We start from the raw sequence: 15,332 nt of genomic DNA, 5'->3' as shown, positions 1-15,332 counted from the left end.
TGTTTCCCTGTAGCATCAAAGATTCTTGTAACACCCAAATACTGAATTCTAGTAATGTATTTTGTTCCATTTATAGTTGTCAACATTGTGAGTGAGTCAACACAACTTCAAAACACCTCATATACCCTAATTGACTTTGTCTTACCTCCATATCTTGGTCATTATGTGGGGAATGTTTGATTTTAGTTTGTAGAGCAGTCATTGGTTTTTGTGGCTGTACCTTCCAGCTTATTGTGTATAGAAGTTGTTCACTCGGTGTCATGCAGGCGAAGGGGCTGATGCACAATGAGCTGGTCTGATTCTGCCTCAAGACCTTTGTAGTATTTCATCACACTCCCCATATTTCCTGTCTCATATCTTCAGCTCAAGGAAAAACTGCCACCCAAAAGTATTCTTAAAACATGGTATCTTTGGGGAAGTGTATATCTGAAGATGAGCAGTTTATAGTTGCACATTCAGATTGTTAAGGACCAATTAATATTTTTGGCCATATAAAAGATTGGTGTTCTTACAACTAAAGTTATACACAATCCTAAAATTTTGAGCAATTAAATCTATATATGTAGGCTAAGTAAGCTTGAGGCTGTTATTATATATCAGCAAAATGTACTTTGAATTTAAAGTACAATTGTTCAGCATGCAGAGGAAAAAAAGTACCAGATCAATTCAACAGAAATGTATCTTTAGTGATATCACAGTTATGTTTCTCCTCAGAACCCTCAGTATCAACATCAAACCAATCACAGGAGAGCATCCTGTGATTGGTTTGAGTTTTCCTTCCGTGACAACAATACTTGTTTTTCTTTTTTCTTTTTTTTAATTATTAGAATTTTTACATTTAGTCATGTACACATGACACATGATATCCATACCCACACACAGAGTGCACAATATAAACAAACCCACAACACAGGCAATAAAGATGCTGTTGTTTTGACGTCACACCTCTCCGGACGAATACCAACTCGTAAACATGCAAACTCGGAAACAGGGCAGAGTGGCCTGCCCACTTGTCGTGTCATCCCGGAAGACGATGGAAAACACACCAGACCACTACAACAAGTCTGATGCGCTGCGCAAAAGTGCGGAGGACTGCGCCATTTGCTTGGACAAAGTTCAGGAGGAGAGGACGTTGAAGTGTCGTCACTCTTTCTGCTCTCAGTGTATCGACTCGGTCTTCAGGGTCAGGCCTGCCTGTCCCATATGCAACACCTACCACGGTGTGTACACCGGGACCCAGCCGCCGGGCACGATGACGGTGACGCGCAGCTGGCAGCGGCTGCCCGGCTACGAGCACTGCGGCTGCATCGTCATCCAGTACAGTTTCCCAGCAGGGACACAAGGGGTGAGGCTGACATGTCCACAGAAGCTTGTTTCAGTGTACTATCAGTGTTACGTGTGTACACCAGAGGGCGCTGTTCGTCACAGGCCTGCATGCGCACATTACAACATCTGGATCAGGCGCCATGACTCACGTGTTGTAACAGACCAACCCCTGTTGTAATACACTTATGTTTAAATCCGTCATTTTGCCACAGGGATCCTGTACAGTGATGATTGAGGAGGTGCATCCCTCTGTTGCCATAGAAACATTGTTCTGATTGAGGAGGACACTATGTGCTTTGTTTCTACTTGGATTGCACCACTCCTTTCTAAGTGATATCAATATGCGTAAAGATTATGGATGTTCTCTTTCTATTATTATAGATAGGCTATACAAATTCTAATACGTTTTTTAAAATGAAAGTGCTGTCGTGTAAATCAGAGTTGAATGTCGTTTGGGCACCTCCAGACAAATTACATATTTGAATAAGAAGTAAATACAACCCCTGCAGTAACAAACCTCCCTTCAAATGTTAATGTAGTTGTACTTTTTGACTTCATAAGCTAAGTCAGCACTAAGCAACTCCCCATTAGCCGGCTGTGAAGCATTTTATGCTTTGGGGTTGTGTAGCAGCCAGGGGCCCACGGGAAACATTGCATGCACATAGGAAAGATGCAAATGTCCCACAGTCAGTCAGTTAAGAAAGTGAAACTGAAACGATGCTGTATTGTAAAAAAAAAAGCTGACCTAGCTCACTGTGAGCTACTCGAAGAAAGACGAGCTGAAACTTTTGGAACGACCTTCACTGTCCTCTGACTCATCATCACACATCATTTCAAACAATTGGGTAAAACTTAGACTAAAAATCTGTCAAAGGTTGAAGTGATCTGCAGGAGGAGTGGGTGCACAAAAAAACAACCAACAAACAAAGTCACCAACATCAAGTATTCTCTGTTTTCTACTGTTCAGAAAAATGAGAGAAAGACCGTGTGAGAGAGAGAGAGCTCATGTTTTTGGATGTTGTGTAACACTGACGACATCTTAAAACTGATCAAGCATCTGTTGTGTGTGTGTGTGTGTGAGAGAGAGAGAAGCCTTTCTTGGCCTCAATGCAGTATCAAAGTCAGCTCCATGCCAAGTGCTGCCTCCCAGTGGCTGGAAGTCAGCTTTTTTGTACTACATGCGATTATAGCCACAAGCCAAATATATTCCTTGTTTGGTTGCTCATATGCTAGATGTGAGAAATGAGCTTCACCTCCTAATCTATAATACAGATATCAAAATAAATGGATGTTATCACAGTTCTTTGAGGGAGGATTGTCGTCACACACAGAGTATGTTACATCTATGCTGTTGTTCACCATATTGCAGCCTGAGCACCCAAACCCCGGAGTGAGGTACAGCAGCACCTCGCGTACCGCCTACCTGCCTGCCTGCGAGGAGGGAGAGAAGGTCGCGAGGCTGCTGAGGAAAGCCTTCGACAGGAGGCTCGTCTTCACCATTGGACAATCTGTCACCACAGGCCACAACAACGTCGTCACCTGGAACGACATTCACCACAAGACCAACATGGGAGGTGGCCCACAATGGTAACACTTTATTGCTATCTAGAAGAATCATTTGGGAATCACCTGTGAGTGTCTTGTAGGCTGCAATGCAGGGTTCACAATTCATAGCAAATATGCATTTCAGCTTCATGTTCTGTTCTTCTAGTTTGCTGTTGTGGGTGTCACTGTGAAACCCCAAGAAATGTGCGAAACCAACTGGTAAATGTTGAGAAAACTTGACTTGTTGGTGACGCTAGAGGAAAATCCAGGGGATCAATAAAGGGAATGGGATTTATCACTCAGACTGTACATAATTAGGACGTTGTCACCAGATCCTTAAAGGGAATCCAATGCTGAAGTGCCTGGAACCTGCATGCTCTTGAATGACCAGCAGAGGGCGACTCCACTGGTTGCAAAAAGAAGTCAGTTTCTATAGAAGAAGAAAATGACTCTACTTCTCACTTGTTTTATAACATCAGTCAACATTTTCCTAAGGAGTTTATGTTCTCAATCTCTAGTTTCAAGTCTTGTCCAATACAGCGTGATGTTCATTTAGTAAATTATGTCTCCTTTAGAGAAAAATAGACAATAACGCATTGTTACAGTGTGATTGACAGCTAGTACTGTCCAATGGGTGCAGGTGGACGTGCAGTAACCTCACGATTTCTGAGACCCACCCCCCACTCCTCCAAAAATGATTACTTCTCTAAAACAAGATGGTGCTGGTCAAAATGCTAAACTTGAGGCTCCCAGAGGATTTTGATCTATTTGCAATCCATGGATACCTGAACATGACAATTCATGTGGTAGTTGTTGCGATATTTTGGTCTGGACCAAAGTGGTGGTCCGACTGGCAGACAGACAGACAGTCAGCCTGACGTTGCAATCCCTACAGCCATGATGCTAGCATGGCTAATAACAATTGACGGACATTAAGGCTAAATACATAAGCAGAGAGATAAAGGAAATCACAACTGTGCCTTGTAAGGCACTCACTGACTTCATCAATTTTTCATTTAGTCTTCTTTGGGATGAGAACATTCTCTTGAACCTTTCTTGTTGCAAACACTCTCTTTCAAAACTAATTTAGCGGGATAGCTTTAAATTTGGACTATAGATGCATTGAGCTAAAAAGATGTGTTTCTAAATTTTTGGATTGCTTGTGTTTCTTCATTACAGTTTTGGATATCCAGATCCAGCATATTTGTTCAGGGTTCAAGAGGAGCTTCGTCTTAAAGGAGTGACAGAGGATGACTAATGGGTGAAGACATTCCTCAATAGATTTAATATTGTGTATTGTAACAAAGGTCCTTTTGTTCAACTTTTTTTGCACTTCTGACTGGGATCTTTATCAACGACACTTGACGATGTTCTTTTTCCTGCAAGGTGTTTAAATTGAATTTGTTTATACGTAACTTGGAGGTTGATGGCTTTTACCAAAGATCTTCAATTGTTCATTGTAGTTGACTATGCAAAACTTTAAAAACAGTCTATTCAGTGTTTAATCCGACTAAACAAGATCACAGTACAAATGTCATGGGCTGTGTTACTGATCATCAGATTATAGAATATACCATTTCTTTCTTGTTTAACATGGCATCACGCAGGATCACAGGAGAAGGTGTTAGTAAATTATTAGTTCAATTTTTATTTAAATACAAATATGTATTTTTTATTCAGACGTTTGTTCTTGGAAAAGATGTACCTCTTGAATTGGAATGAATGAGCTTGGGGCTGCTACACAAACAGGCAGGAATAGTGCTATTCTTTGCAATAATAGCACACAGGAAACAGATACAGTTCAATGTTATCAGACAAAAAGAGTGTCAAACACCCAAAGCGTCAGGAGTGAATTCACCAGTCCCGTTGAGTCAACCATGCTCTTGCTGTTTGTTATCATCTTGCATTTCTTTTACCCCTCTGGTCCACTAGAGGGCGATGCTCTCCTCAAAGAAGTGATGGCGTCCTCTGCTTGGTATGCAGCTGTATGATCATCACAAACCCACAGTCCCACAGCGCCTCCCAAATCTCATCGCCCAAAGTCGGTGAGGGGAGCAGAGCATGTGGTGTAGATGATGAGTCATGTGTTTCTATGGTGCTCAGGGCAGGTTTAGCGGCAGCAGCAGCCTTTACTTTATGTACAATGGAGAGAAGGGATGTCACCCTGTGTTTGACCAGGGCTGTGCAGACACTGTTAAAGACGAGCCGCGCCAGTTACATGGGTAGGCAGACACAAGCTCAAATCAAGAGGTTAATAAAGCCGAGCGAATTCATGCCAACTTAGCTCTTTTTATTTGAGGTCATTTACATGTCTGTAGTGATGTTGAATGTGTAACAAGTGTCTAAGAGTAGACACCATCACAAACCCTAGTAAACCTGAAGAGATTGCAAATAGAGTCTTATCATCCCAGCCATGATAATAGCTGAAGTCTTGTGACCTGTTCAAAGCTGTGAAATCTTGTAGAAAGCATGTAGAAGTTGTTGATTTTCAAAAGTGGTAAAAGTTTTAGAAGATTTTGAACTCTCCGTACATTTATTTTAATGGGAAACGTTGATATATTTAAGAAAGGATTAAATATATTGAAAAACTAAATATATCCGATAATTTTACGATTGAACTTAACATTTACTGTAGTAGTTTGAATGTTGAAGCATGTATTGCAAGTATTTACAAATCTACAAAATGGTGAAATTTAGGAATATCCTAACCTGAGAAGAGCATTTGGTGGGATTGAGCTTGTGCAGGAATAGTGCCAACTAAATCTCTTTAGATGAGGCAAAGCTTGACATGCGCTCATGGCTTTTTTTTTCTTCTCTGGGCTCTCCAGTTACAACTGAAAAAGAATCATATTCAGCTGATATTTTTCACAGAGTTATGGGAAAAAAAATACCTTTAACCTATATTTCTATCAGACACGCACAAGTGAGAATGCGGAGTTAGCGAGCTCTGCCTCTTCAGTACTCTGGAGTTAAGCGGCTGGGGGCATTTCTATGGCCTGTGATCTCAGGGCATCTGCTGCTCTCACAAAGCAGCCCAGGACCCATCTGGTCAAATAGACCACCCCCACATCACTGCTTCAACCTCCCCCATTCCCTTCTTTTCTCCCATAATTCACAAGCCATTCCTCATCACTCATCCATTTTCCTCACTTCAACCTTTAGAATTTAACAATTAACTATGTCCTTTAAGGGTTTTCATCTACCACTTCTCCTTTCCAATGTTGTGTGTGAATGAGAAGAACACACAGCATCACCTGCCCTAACTTCATGAACATATCACTTATCCCCCCAATTTTATTACAATCAGACATTTTGAAATAATTGGGAAGTTGTCTTTCTAAAGTGGGTTAGTTGATTGGGAGACGGGCCCGAAAAAAGGAACATACATTATATACAGAGAAGTACTGTGTCTGCTATTTGAAAATTCCCTTTCAGTTCAGTGGATGTAACCTACATTTGAACATGAACTATTCCATGTGAAAGGCTGAAGTGTGTTTCCATAAGAAGACATCCTCCTAACTGACAGTATATCTTCAGGCATTATTGTATAAAGCTATAAATATTTTTTGATGATTATGTACAGTAATGTTGTGGGTGGAATAAATATACATCAGTGTAAATGGCCATGCGATGAGTCTCCTTTTAAAATGGAATGATGACAGAGTAAAAATAAACTCTCAGTGTATGGATTAAAAATGGATCCATGTGTAGCTGCTTCCATTTGCTTCCATCAAACACAGCTCTACGCCGTGGAGCAGGGTGGCTTGAAGACTCGTCTGTCAGACACTGAAAATAGCACCAAGACCTTGTTGATTTCATGTGTTCTGGGTGTGACTAGACTAGGCGGCTTCCTCAGGAGAGGCACACAGACACACAAACCCACCAGGCGAGAGATGTGCTGCGTTTCCTGTACTAGAGATGATAAGAAAATCCGTATGTGACAGTACAGAGCTGTTGTTCTCGCCCCCTCTCCCCACTGTGCTCCTTAATTAGAGCGTCTCTGGCAGCGGGGGAAACCCTGGCACATCGCCTGCCTGCCTGCCTGCCTCCTCATCCTCTCATCCTCTGGTGCTAAAGCCACCCAATCACAGATATACCTGTCTGTCTCGGTGCAGGGCATGCTACTCTTCTTCTCCCTGCAGTGTAATGAGGATCATCTCCAGACGTAGCGTATAGTTCTTCACTTGGTTTCCTCTATTAATACCAAAGTTGACAGATTTAAAAAAATAAAAAAATAAATATATATATATATATATATATATATATATATATATATATATATATATATATATATATATATATATATATATATATATATATATATATATATATATGGCCTTACTGAATTAATAAACTCTATGTTTAAATAATGAAGGACAAACAAAGACATTTCACAGAGTGTTTGTAGGTTAGGCATATGGAGCGTCTCCACACACTCTTTGTGTGACAGAATGTCAGCCCACACCGCCGACATGCTCATTCACTGTGCCCAAGGCTGTTTGCTTAAAGAACAGCACAGTGAAGGTGGGTGTGTGGGTGCATGTGCTTCTGTGGCTTTTGTCGGTATGCCCTTGACTGCATCTGTGCATACAGTATGTACGAATATGCACTAGTGAATACATGAGCGTGTTTGTGTTTGTGTTTGTCGAGGCAGTTTCTCACATTCTGTTCTCTGATTCATTGTCGGGCCTACATGGCTTTTTTTTGTCCGCCTGATTTAGCTGAACAGACCCTCTGCTTTTTTTTTTAGCAACGCTGACAGATTTACCGACTTACTTCACCGACAGAACACAACAGCAGAGCTGGCATCTAGCGGGGTCTTTGGCCGGGTTGTCGGCGTCACAGATTGAAGCCTCTTCTCAAGCTGTTCTTCACTAGCAACAGCCTAGTTTCTGCATGATATGAGAGTAGTAGCTCTGTCCTCTGTGAGGGAGATAGAAACTATGTCCAGTGTTAATAACCTCTCCGAACTTAAAGTAGGAACAATGTTTTTACCAGCTCTTTTTATCATGCTTGTATACGTATCTGTGGTCACCTCACATGTTATAGTGGATGCCATGCTCCTTTGTTGTCCTTCCCCTCAGTATCCTCAGCCTTGGCCATTGACGCTCAGACTGACTCTCAGACTGTCTCATGTGAGAGCAATTAGCCGTGGCTGTCATGGCAACTAGCATGACCTTCCTAACATTTCTATAAAGCATGAATCTCAACAAAGGTTCTTTCTTTTCAACAACTACCAACAGCTGGTAGTGGAGACAATGTTCTTTTTAATAATAAAACAGAGGCTGGCAGAAATTTGATTTGTTTGGTCTGTTTGTTGGTTTAGTAATATTGTGGATAGGTTTTGCCTTTTACACCCTGGTATATTTTACATGATATGGTTGCATCCAATGGCTGCTCAACTCTTTTAGAGCCACACTAAGACTTTGGAGACACCAGTTATTGAAATGCTTAGCAATCAACCTTTTTATCTCTTTATTCAGTTTGGAATACCACAGGTTTGAGTGAACGAAAAGTGTTATTTGCTAATAATATGAAAATAGGAGAAACATAGATAGTCATCTAATAGGAATGTGACATCTCCTCTGTATGGTTTCCATTCCCATGTATTTGCACTTAACTGCAGTAGATATATTCATTAATTAGTGCTCACCAGTTGTATTCCTCATATTTGCCAGATTGCAGGCTGCAGAGGAACCACGGGGATCATTAAAATAACTGTGCTCAGGAACAATCCGCTGCACAAGCCTTTAAAGCTTCACAAATTGAATACACAGTGCAAATATAAATCTGAACCTGCTCAAGAAAGCTGTGCTCCTACAGCTGCAAGTTTTATTTTGCCGTGCCAAATTGTGGGCTGCTGCAGTTGAGTGATTTGCTGGCAAACACTGTGAGCCTCAGTCATTTAACAACATCTGATACAACTAATAACTATAAGCCAGAGTGCGCATCTATGTAGAGACCTGGTACATATTCCAAAGAAGATATGGAACAGGAAGTGATAGGAACTATCACCACACACTAACGAGTGTAATTTTTAATTTATCAAGTGGGTGAAAGCAAGAAAACCCTCGCAGTTATGAAGTGGGCACCTTGCTTCACCTGTGGTTTGTTGATGTAGAGACATCACACATGCAGAGGACTCAGCAGGAGTTCTTACAATTAGCAAATGGAGCAGCTGCACCTTAATGCAACAAACAGCTCACTAAGCACTTTAAACGTGGAATCATAAAGGTCAACAGAAAGCTTAATCATGTCCAATAATTACAGCAATGCTGTGTTGGGTAACCATTCCTGCTACAGTGTGTGCTTGTACAATAAATTAATCATATTCATAGCTCAAATGATATCCTTTTTTAGCCAGCAAATATGGCATACCCCTCAGAAAACCAACAGGATAAAGAAATCTTAAAAGAAGCAGAGAGTTTAGGATTTTCATTACAAAAACTGTTCAGACTGAATCCTGGCATACACACTGCACTAAATCAATAGAAAACACATCTTGAGGACCAGATTGCCTCCTTAATTTTATGATTTGCCAAATATTTGTTTTTTATTCAAACCAAATATTACAAAGCATTTGCAAAAAAGAGAATGTAATGGAATGTGATGCAACACATTAGTTAAACACAGTGTAGATCTGTGAATATTTTGCCTCCACTCCAGAGCTCTTTTGAACATCAAACTCCATCTCAGCAATTAGAGAGAGTTGGAGAAGAGAGGGAGAGTGAGCATTTAAATATTACTAGTGTGGCATACTAATTCCTGTCACAAATGTGCCTTGAAGCTCTTTACAGTCAGTATCCAGACGGAGAAAAAGCACATTTACTTTCTAAAGACTCCCCCCAACCAGCTGTGAATCAAAAACCCAGGGATATGTGAGTCAAAACAAGAGGAAGAGGAAACAGAGAAAAAAAAAGAAGAAAGTGCTTTGTGAGGGAGGACAGACAGAGGGCGGAGGAAAATCCTCCATGGAAATGTCTTTGAAACTGATGTGTTGCATAGTAACAGACGGCTTTCCAGTATCTAGACCATGTATTGATTAAAAACTTCTCTTTAATGTCAAAGTACTTTCTTTTCCATCTTTTCAAAGATATTGATGCATACAGTATGCAAACCTGGCATTACTTTTATTATATTAAAATATTCCCCCAGCCGGTCAGGAAAACTGGACAGGAAAACTGACCAGCCTGTATGTCCTTCATCTCTGAAAAAATACTTTGAAATCGATTCAAACCACCCTCTTTAACAACAACAATACATCTCTTGCATTCAGACTATCGTCTCTGACACCATGCATCCACAACTGGGTTTAATGAGCTGATGTTAGGTAAGCTATGAGTTATATATAGAATAGGAAAATATTCACTGCGCTTTCCAGTCTGCTATCGTGACAGAGTTGCAATCCACCATGACGTCACACATTGTTTTCTGAACTGTCGTTTTGAAGCCTCGAGTTTATTATTTTGGCCAGCGCCATCTTGTTGTTTGAAACCACAAGTAAACATATTTGGAGGAACAGGGGGTTGGGTCTGACTGAGAGCTCGTCCACTGCACGTCCACCCACACCTGCAGCCGTGCACCTATTGGACGGTACTAGCTGTCAATCACAAGTTATCCATGCCACAATGTGTACCGTGCTCTATCATCTATTTTACTCTAAATGGGACCATAATTTATCAAATGAAAATCATTCTGTATTGAAGAGGACTTGAAACTTAAGATTGAAATCATAAACTCAGGAAAATGTTAACTGAACTTATAAATCAAGCGAGAAGTAGAATCATTTTCTCATCGGCTTCTATAGAAACCTCTTTTGGCAATTAGTGGAGTCGCCCTCTGCTGGTCGTTGAAAAGACTACAGGTTTCAGGCACTTCTCTATTGGCTTCACTTTCCAGACCTGGTGACATACGTCCATTGTTATTTACAGTCTATGAGTGAGACACTTATTAACAAGGTACATTTTTTATTGTTGAGTAATAACATTTTTCAAATTTGCACCATTTTTAGCAGAGATAAATGAGAAGATGAGAAATGGAATACTTTCAGATGCTGGCTCTAGTGTGACTGTACAACAGATAATTAAAAATGAGTTAGCACATCAACTGATTATATTCCTGTCCCTTGAGAACAGTGGAGCTGGCAGAGGCTGCATGGAGGCTCTGGATGACATAAAGCTGTATCCATAGTCTGGGATTTAGAACTTAAGTTTTCTGTATCATAAGGTTGCTTTAGTATTTGTACTGCACATGCTGGGGGAAACAAAACTGCTGCAAGTCAGTAACTGAAGCTCATCCTGTCTATCGACATCAGCCTCTTGACACACACAGTTACACTTTAAGACAACAGAATGCAAATGCAGATGGAGAAACAGGACTGATACATTTTATTTGAAAAGGCCACTCTACAGATAATAATAATAATAAATTCAGATCCACTCACTGTATGTCAGCTTCTCTATTTAATCTGAAAAATAGGAAGGAAACATGCTTTTTGTACAGATTTGCCACCTGTTGTTGTCATGACAACACATCCCTGCAATGGAATTGTTGCAGATTGCCACATGAAATGGTATTTGCATTCTAATCTAATTGATTACCATGTTAGTTTGCTTTCACTGTAAGAATGACCGGCCACAGAAGCTTCTCTCACCAGGGCCCTTTGTTCGATCACCACGTCTTTTCTCCAACTTGGCTTGTTGTGTTTGTTTCCTGTGGATGCTACCAGTCAGCAGAGACCTCTTCCCAGTGCAGTGCTTATGTAATCTGCATTGGCTCTATGCTTCAGTTCCCCCTTTGAGTATGTACATGCAAGAACATCCCTCCAGTGTGTGTATTCTCAGTGCTTTAACAGCTCCCTTGTCACTAAGGATCAATGTCATCGCTCAGCTCAGTGTGTCTCTGAGATGCAGCCCTCCTTTTTTATCCCATATCCCCCTTGCAGCAGGACAAGAAGAGAGTCGTTCTGTTCAATCTACACTTCATTTTTGAGTTAAAACTGAGATTTTGGCTGAAAGATGCAGAGCCAGTGAAGACATCCTGCCATCTCCACTCTCCCCCTCCCCCTCGGCCTTTGCTCTCCCTCCATCTTCTTATTTCTGTTTGCCCCCACCCGCCCCCACACACAAAGCACGAGAGCAGGAGAGTTATTGCTCAGTGGGAGGGCCCTGTGAGCATCCTGGTCTAAGCCAAACACACACCTCGCACTCCCTCAAACCTCTAAAGGCACATGCTCCCGCCTGTAGCCATGGTTCCCTAAAGAGGAGTCGCTGAGACAAAAATGAGCAGAGTGCTGCCTGCAGTACCCTCGGTACTCCCTTTTGTCTGTCTCCCATCCTTCCCCCCACTGCTAAGACTTCTCTCATAGCTGCAGGGACCTTAAGGATAACGGTCGCACACATGCATGCACACACACGAGGCCGATCGCTGATGGATACGTCCCCTCTTTAGAGGAATGCGTTGCTCCTTTTAATGGCTACTGATGTTTTCAGAGCAAATGTTCCCTGTGGGTGATGAACCTGAATTACCGATCAGGTTCATCCATTAAATTCAGGCCGCCACATTTGGACTCAGTGCCTCTATCTGTGGAATTAAAGCGGTGCTCATGCACATGACCACTTAGTACAAAGCAAAATGATGGTGGTGAAACACAGCAGAGACACAATATGGTGTAATTATGGAGTAATTATCCCCGCTGTAGACTCAGTTTGCTGCAGCTGACCTAATCTAGCTTTTAAATCAGAATGAAGGACAAAGCATTGGACCCTGCTTATTTCTCCACTGGTGCAGCTGAGGGGACGGTGCTTATTGGCGCTGTACTGGATCTCTCCATGTTATTTTGGCTTGGGCAGACACACGCAGGATGTGGCAATTTGCCAAGTCCTCCGCGTGTTTTTTCTCTGTGTGTGTTTGCGTGCAGCCTACTAGTGCTCCTCCTCATTCCCTCTCGCATTCAGACATTGTCACATTGTGCACAGCAGAGCACGCCTCGGCCTTTGTGTGCGGTTGCCCAGGGATCACGGAGAAAGGCAGAGAGCATGTGCATGATGTGTGAGTTTGGCCACTGTGTGTATGTTTTGGATGTAAGGTTTGGTGAACAACATCTTCTGTATAAAACATGGACACCACCGTCCCCAACACACTAACCCCGAAACAAAAAGGCTGATCAAATTACATGCCAAAATGTTTTTACATAACATTTATTTGCAATGAGTTATTAACAAAATGAAGCATTGGCAAGGACTAAAATGCACACATTTTTATTTTCTACCAAATAATACCTGCCATAGCATACACCAGAGGCAATGCTTGAACACACAAATAGCGTATAGGGATTAGAATAAACTGATGATTACTCATCCAGCCCCCATCTGCTAAATTTGCATGACTGACATGTGTCTGGCCCATCCCTGTTAATACACTGGGATGTGTCCTAAAAACAAACAAAACCCATTTTTCTCAATCCGTTAAAGAAACAGCATTCAATGTCAGTGAAACAACTTGTGCTTTCCCACCGTGGCCACAGGGAACATTAAACAATTGCTCACATTTGACTGAGCTTATTGGTGGTGCTGCCAGCGAAGCACAAGGTCAAGAGAGAAAGCTCTAGGGCAGCCGTAGGTTTAACCACAGGAGGGAGTTTAGGGTCAGGGGTCACACAGAGAGGTGGAGGAGCTGCAAACACACACACACACACACATAGTGTTTACTCCTCACCGAGCCTAACAATACAGAGGGAAGATCTCCTCAGGTGGACAGTTACTGATGCTGTGTGTGTAAAATGATGATCCAGTGACTGTAATGCAATCCAGATTATTTAATTAAAGTAAAGTAATATATGGTAAAAAATAATATGAGTTTTATCACAAATCCATAGACGCTCATCCCTGAATAGTGAATAATTGTGAAAATAAAAGGCACAATAGGAATCTTGTGATCATGTCCCGTTAAATCCTGTTATCCCAACCCCCGTCTGAAATTGGCTGAATAAGAAATTGATGGGCTTAGATTCTCTGGCCCTGCCCTGCACTGCGGCAGAGAATCTGGTGTCTGTTTGTCTATGAGACAGCGCGAGAGAGAGAGAGAGAGTGGAGTGGGGGGGGGGCCCACACACTGCAGGACTCAACACTTCCTCACATCTCATCAGTAATTAAAGATTAGCTGCTACTGTATATGCACAGATGCAATTAGATGGATACGCACATACTCTGTGTTTCATTCATGAGTGCCATCTTTTTTTTCCACAGTAGTATCGCAGTGTTTGTTCAAAATGTGCCTGTTGCTTGGGGCTGATTACTAGGCCTCCAAGAACTGCAGGTTTCAAATCACACTTTCAATTCAAACCTTTATTTTTTATTTGTTTATCTGTCTGTTCATAACTAAGATGCATACAGTGGAAGATTACTTCTGGAATCTGCAGCTGTGTTGTTGTATACCCTGCAGAGAGTTATCTTAGGACCCAGGACACAATGTTAATATTACACAACAGCACAGAAGGCTGTCTATTCAGTACTGCACAACTCCCCTCCGATCGCACTTTGCACACCACCCATCAAAACTGTCCAGTCCAGCCTGTGTACTCTAGTTCCGATCCCACTCCTTACTTTTTTGGTATTGATTTAGAAGATAGTGACAATAACTACAAAGAGTGTGAAAATGCCTGATGGTGCATCTTCCATCATCAGTCTAGACTTTAATTTATCGATTTAAATGTTACAAGGGACATAATGATGTTGTCACTCTTATGAATTCAATTTTTGTGATGTGAATTGATATTCTGATTTGCTAGGGATGGGTGTTTATCAGAATGTGTTTAACAGCCCAATAAATTGGCTTTGTGTGGTTAAACTGACCTCCCTCACCAGCTTTTGTCCACGGCAACTCAGTGACCCACTGTTCCATTAGTAGACAAAGAACAGTTCTGTGGTTGTGTCTATGGCAAACAAAATAGCAAAGTGGATCCTGAAAGCTCACTGGATTGTGCCACGATGCCATTTCTCCTTAACTGAACCCTCGAGGTACAAGCCACAGCTGAGTGGGCAATTGAACTCTCTGTGTCTGTTCAGATGTTGCCCTAATTTACGACGACTAGCAGCGTATGTGGCCCATTTGCATGTCCTCACACCCAGTGTGTGTGCCCCCATGTGTACAATGTCAGTCTCCACCTCAGGTGTTCCAGCATTCAGCTCACCGACGTCCCATGATTCATTTTGTTTTTCGCAACAGCGGGGCATAATTTGGTGTGGTACCAACGCATCATCTTCTCTCAGAACCATCAGACCAGAAACCATATGAAAACCTAGGTGAATCTAGTTGGAATTTGGAACAAGCATTGTTTGCCTTAACGTAAATTATGGGTTTCTTTTGGTGAAAATGTTGGTGAAAAAGCGTATGCTAGGCTGAGCGACAAACTCAGAAAATGGTCACCAAGCTTTGCAGTTCCCCTCAGGTCAATATGGCAT

The 15,332-nt window shown here is 41.7% G+C and overlaps 1 protein-coding gene across 1 annotated transcript; it reads left to right on the top strand.

The window, feature by feature from the left end:
* The first annotated feature begins 988 nt into the window (after nucleotides 1-988).
* Nucleotides 989-6,571, top strand: LOC118316421 (probable E3 ubiquitin-protein ligase DTX3). Its single transcript, XM_035644224.2, has 3 exons — nucleotides 989-1,345; nucleotides 2,696-2,913; nucleotides 4,051-6,571. The coding sequence occupies exons 1-3, from the start codon at nucleotides 1,034-1,036 to the stop codon at nucleotides 4,127-4,129; spliced, it is 609 nt and encodes a 202-aa protein (XP_035500117.1). The 5' UTR covers nucleotides 989-1,033; the 3' UTR covers nucleotides 4,130-6,571.
* Nucleotides 6,572-15,332: the final 8,761 nt, after the last annotated feature.

This window comes from Scophthalmus maximus, chromosome 3, assembly GCF_022379125.1.
Source record: "Scophthalmus maximus strain ysfricsl-2021 chromosome 3, ASM2237912v1, whole genome shotgun sequence".
Lineage (NCBI taxonomy): Eukaryota > Metazoa > Chordata > Actinopteri > Pleuronectiformes > Scophthalmidae > Scophthalmus > Scophthalmus maximus.
The sequence above is the reverse complement of the archived record's forward strand: the minus strand, read 5'-3'. Positions and strand labels throughout refer to the sequence as shown.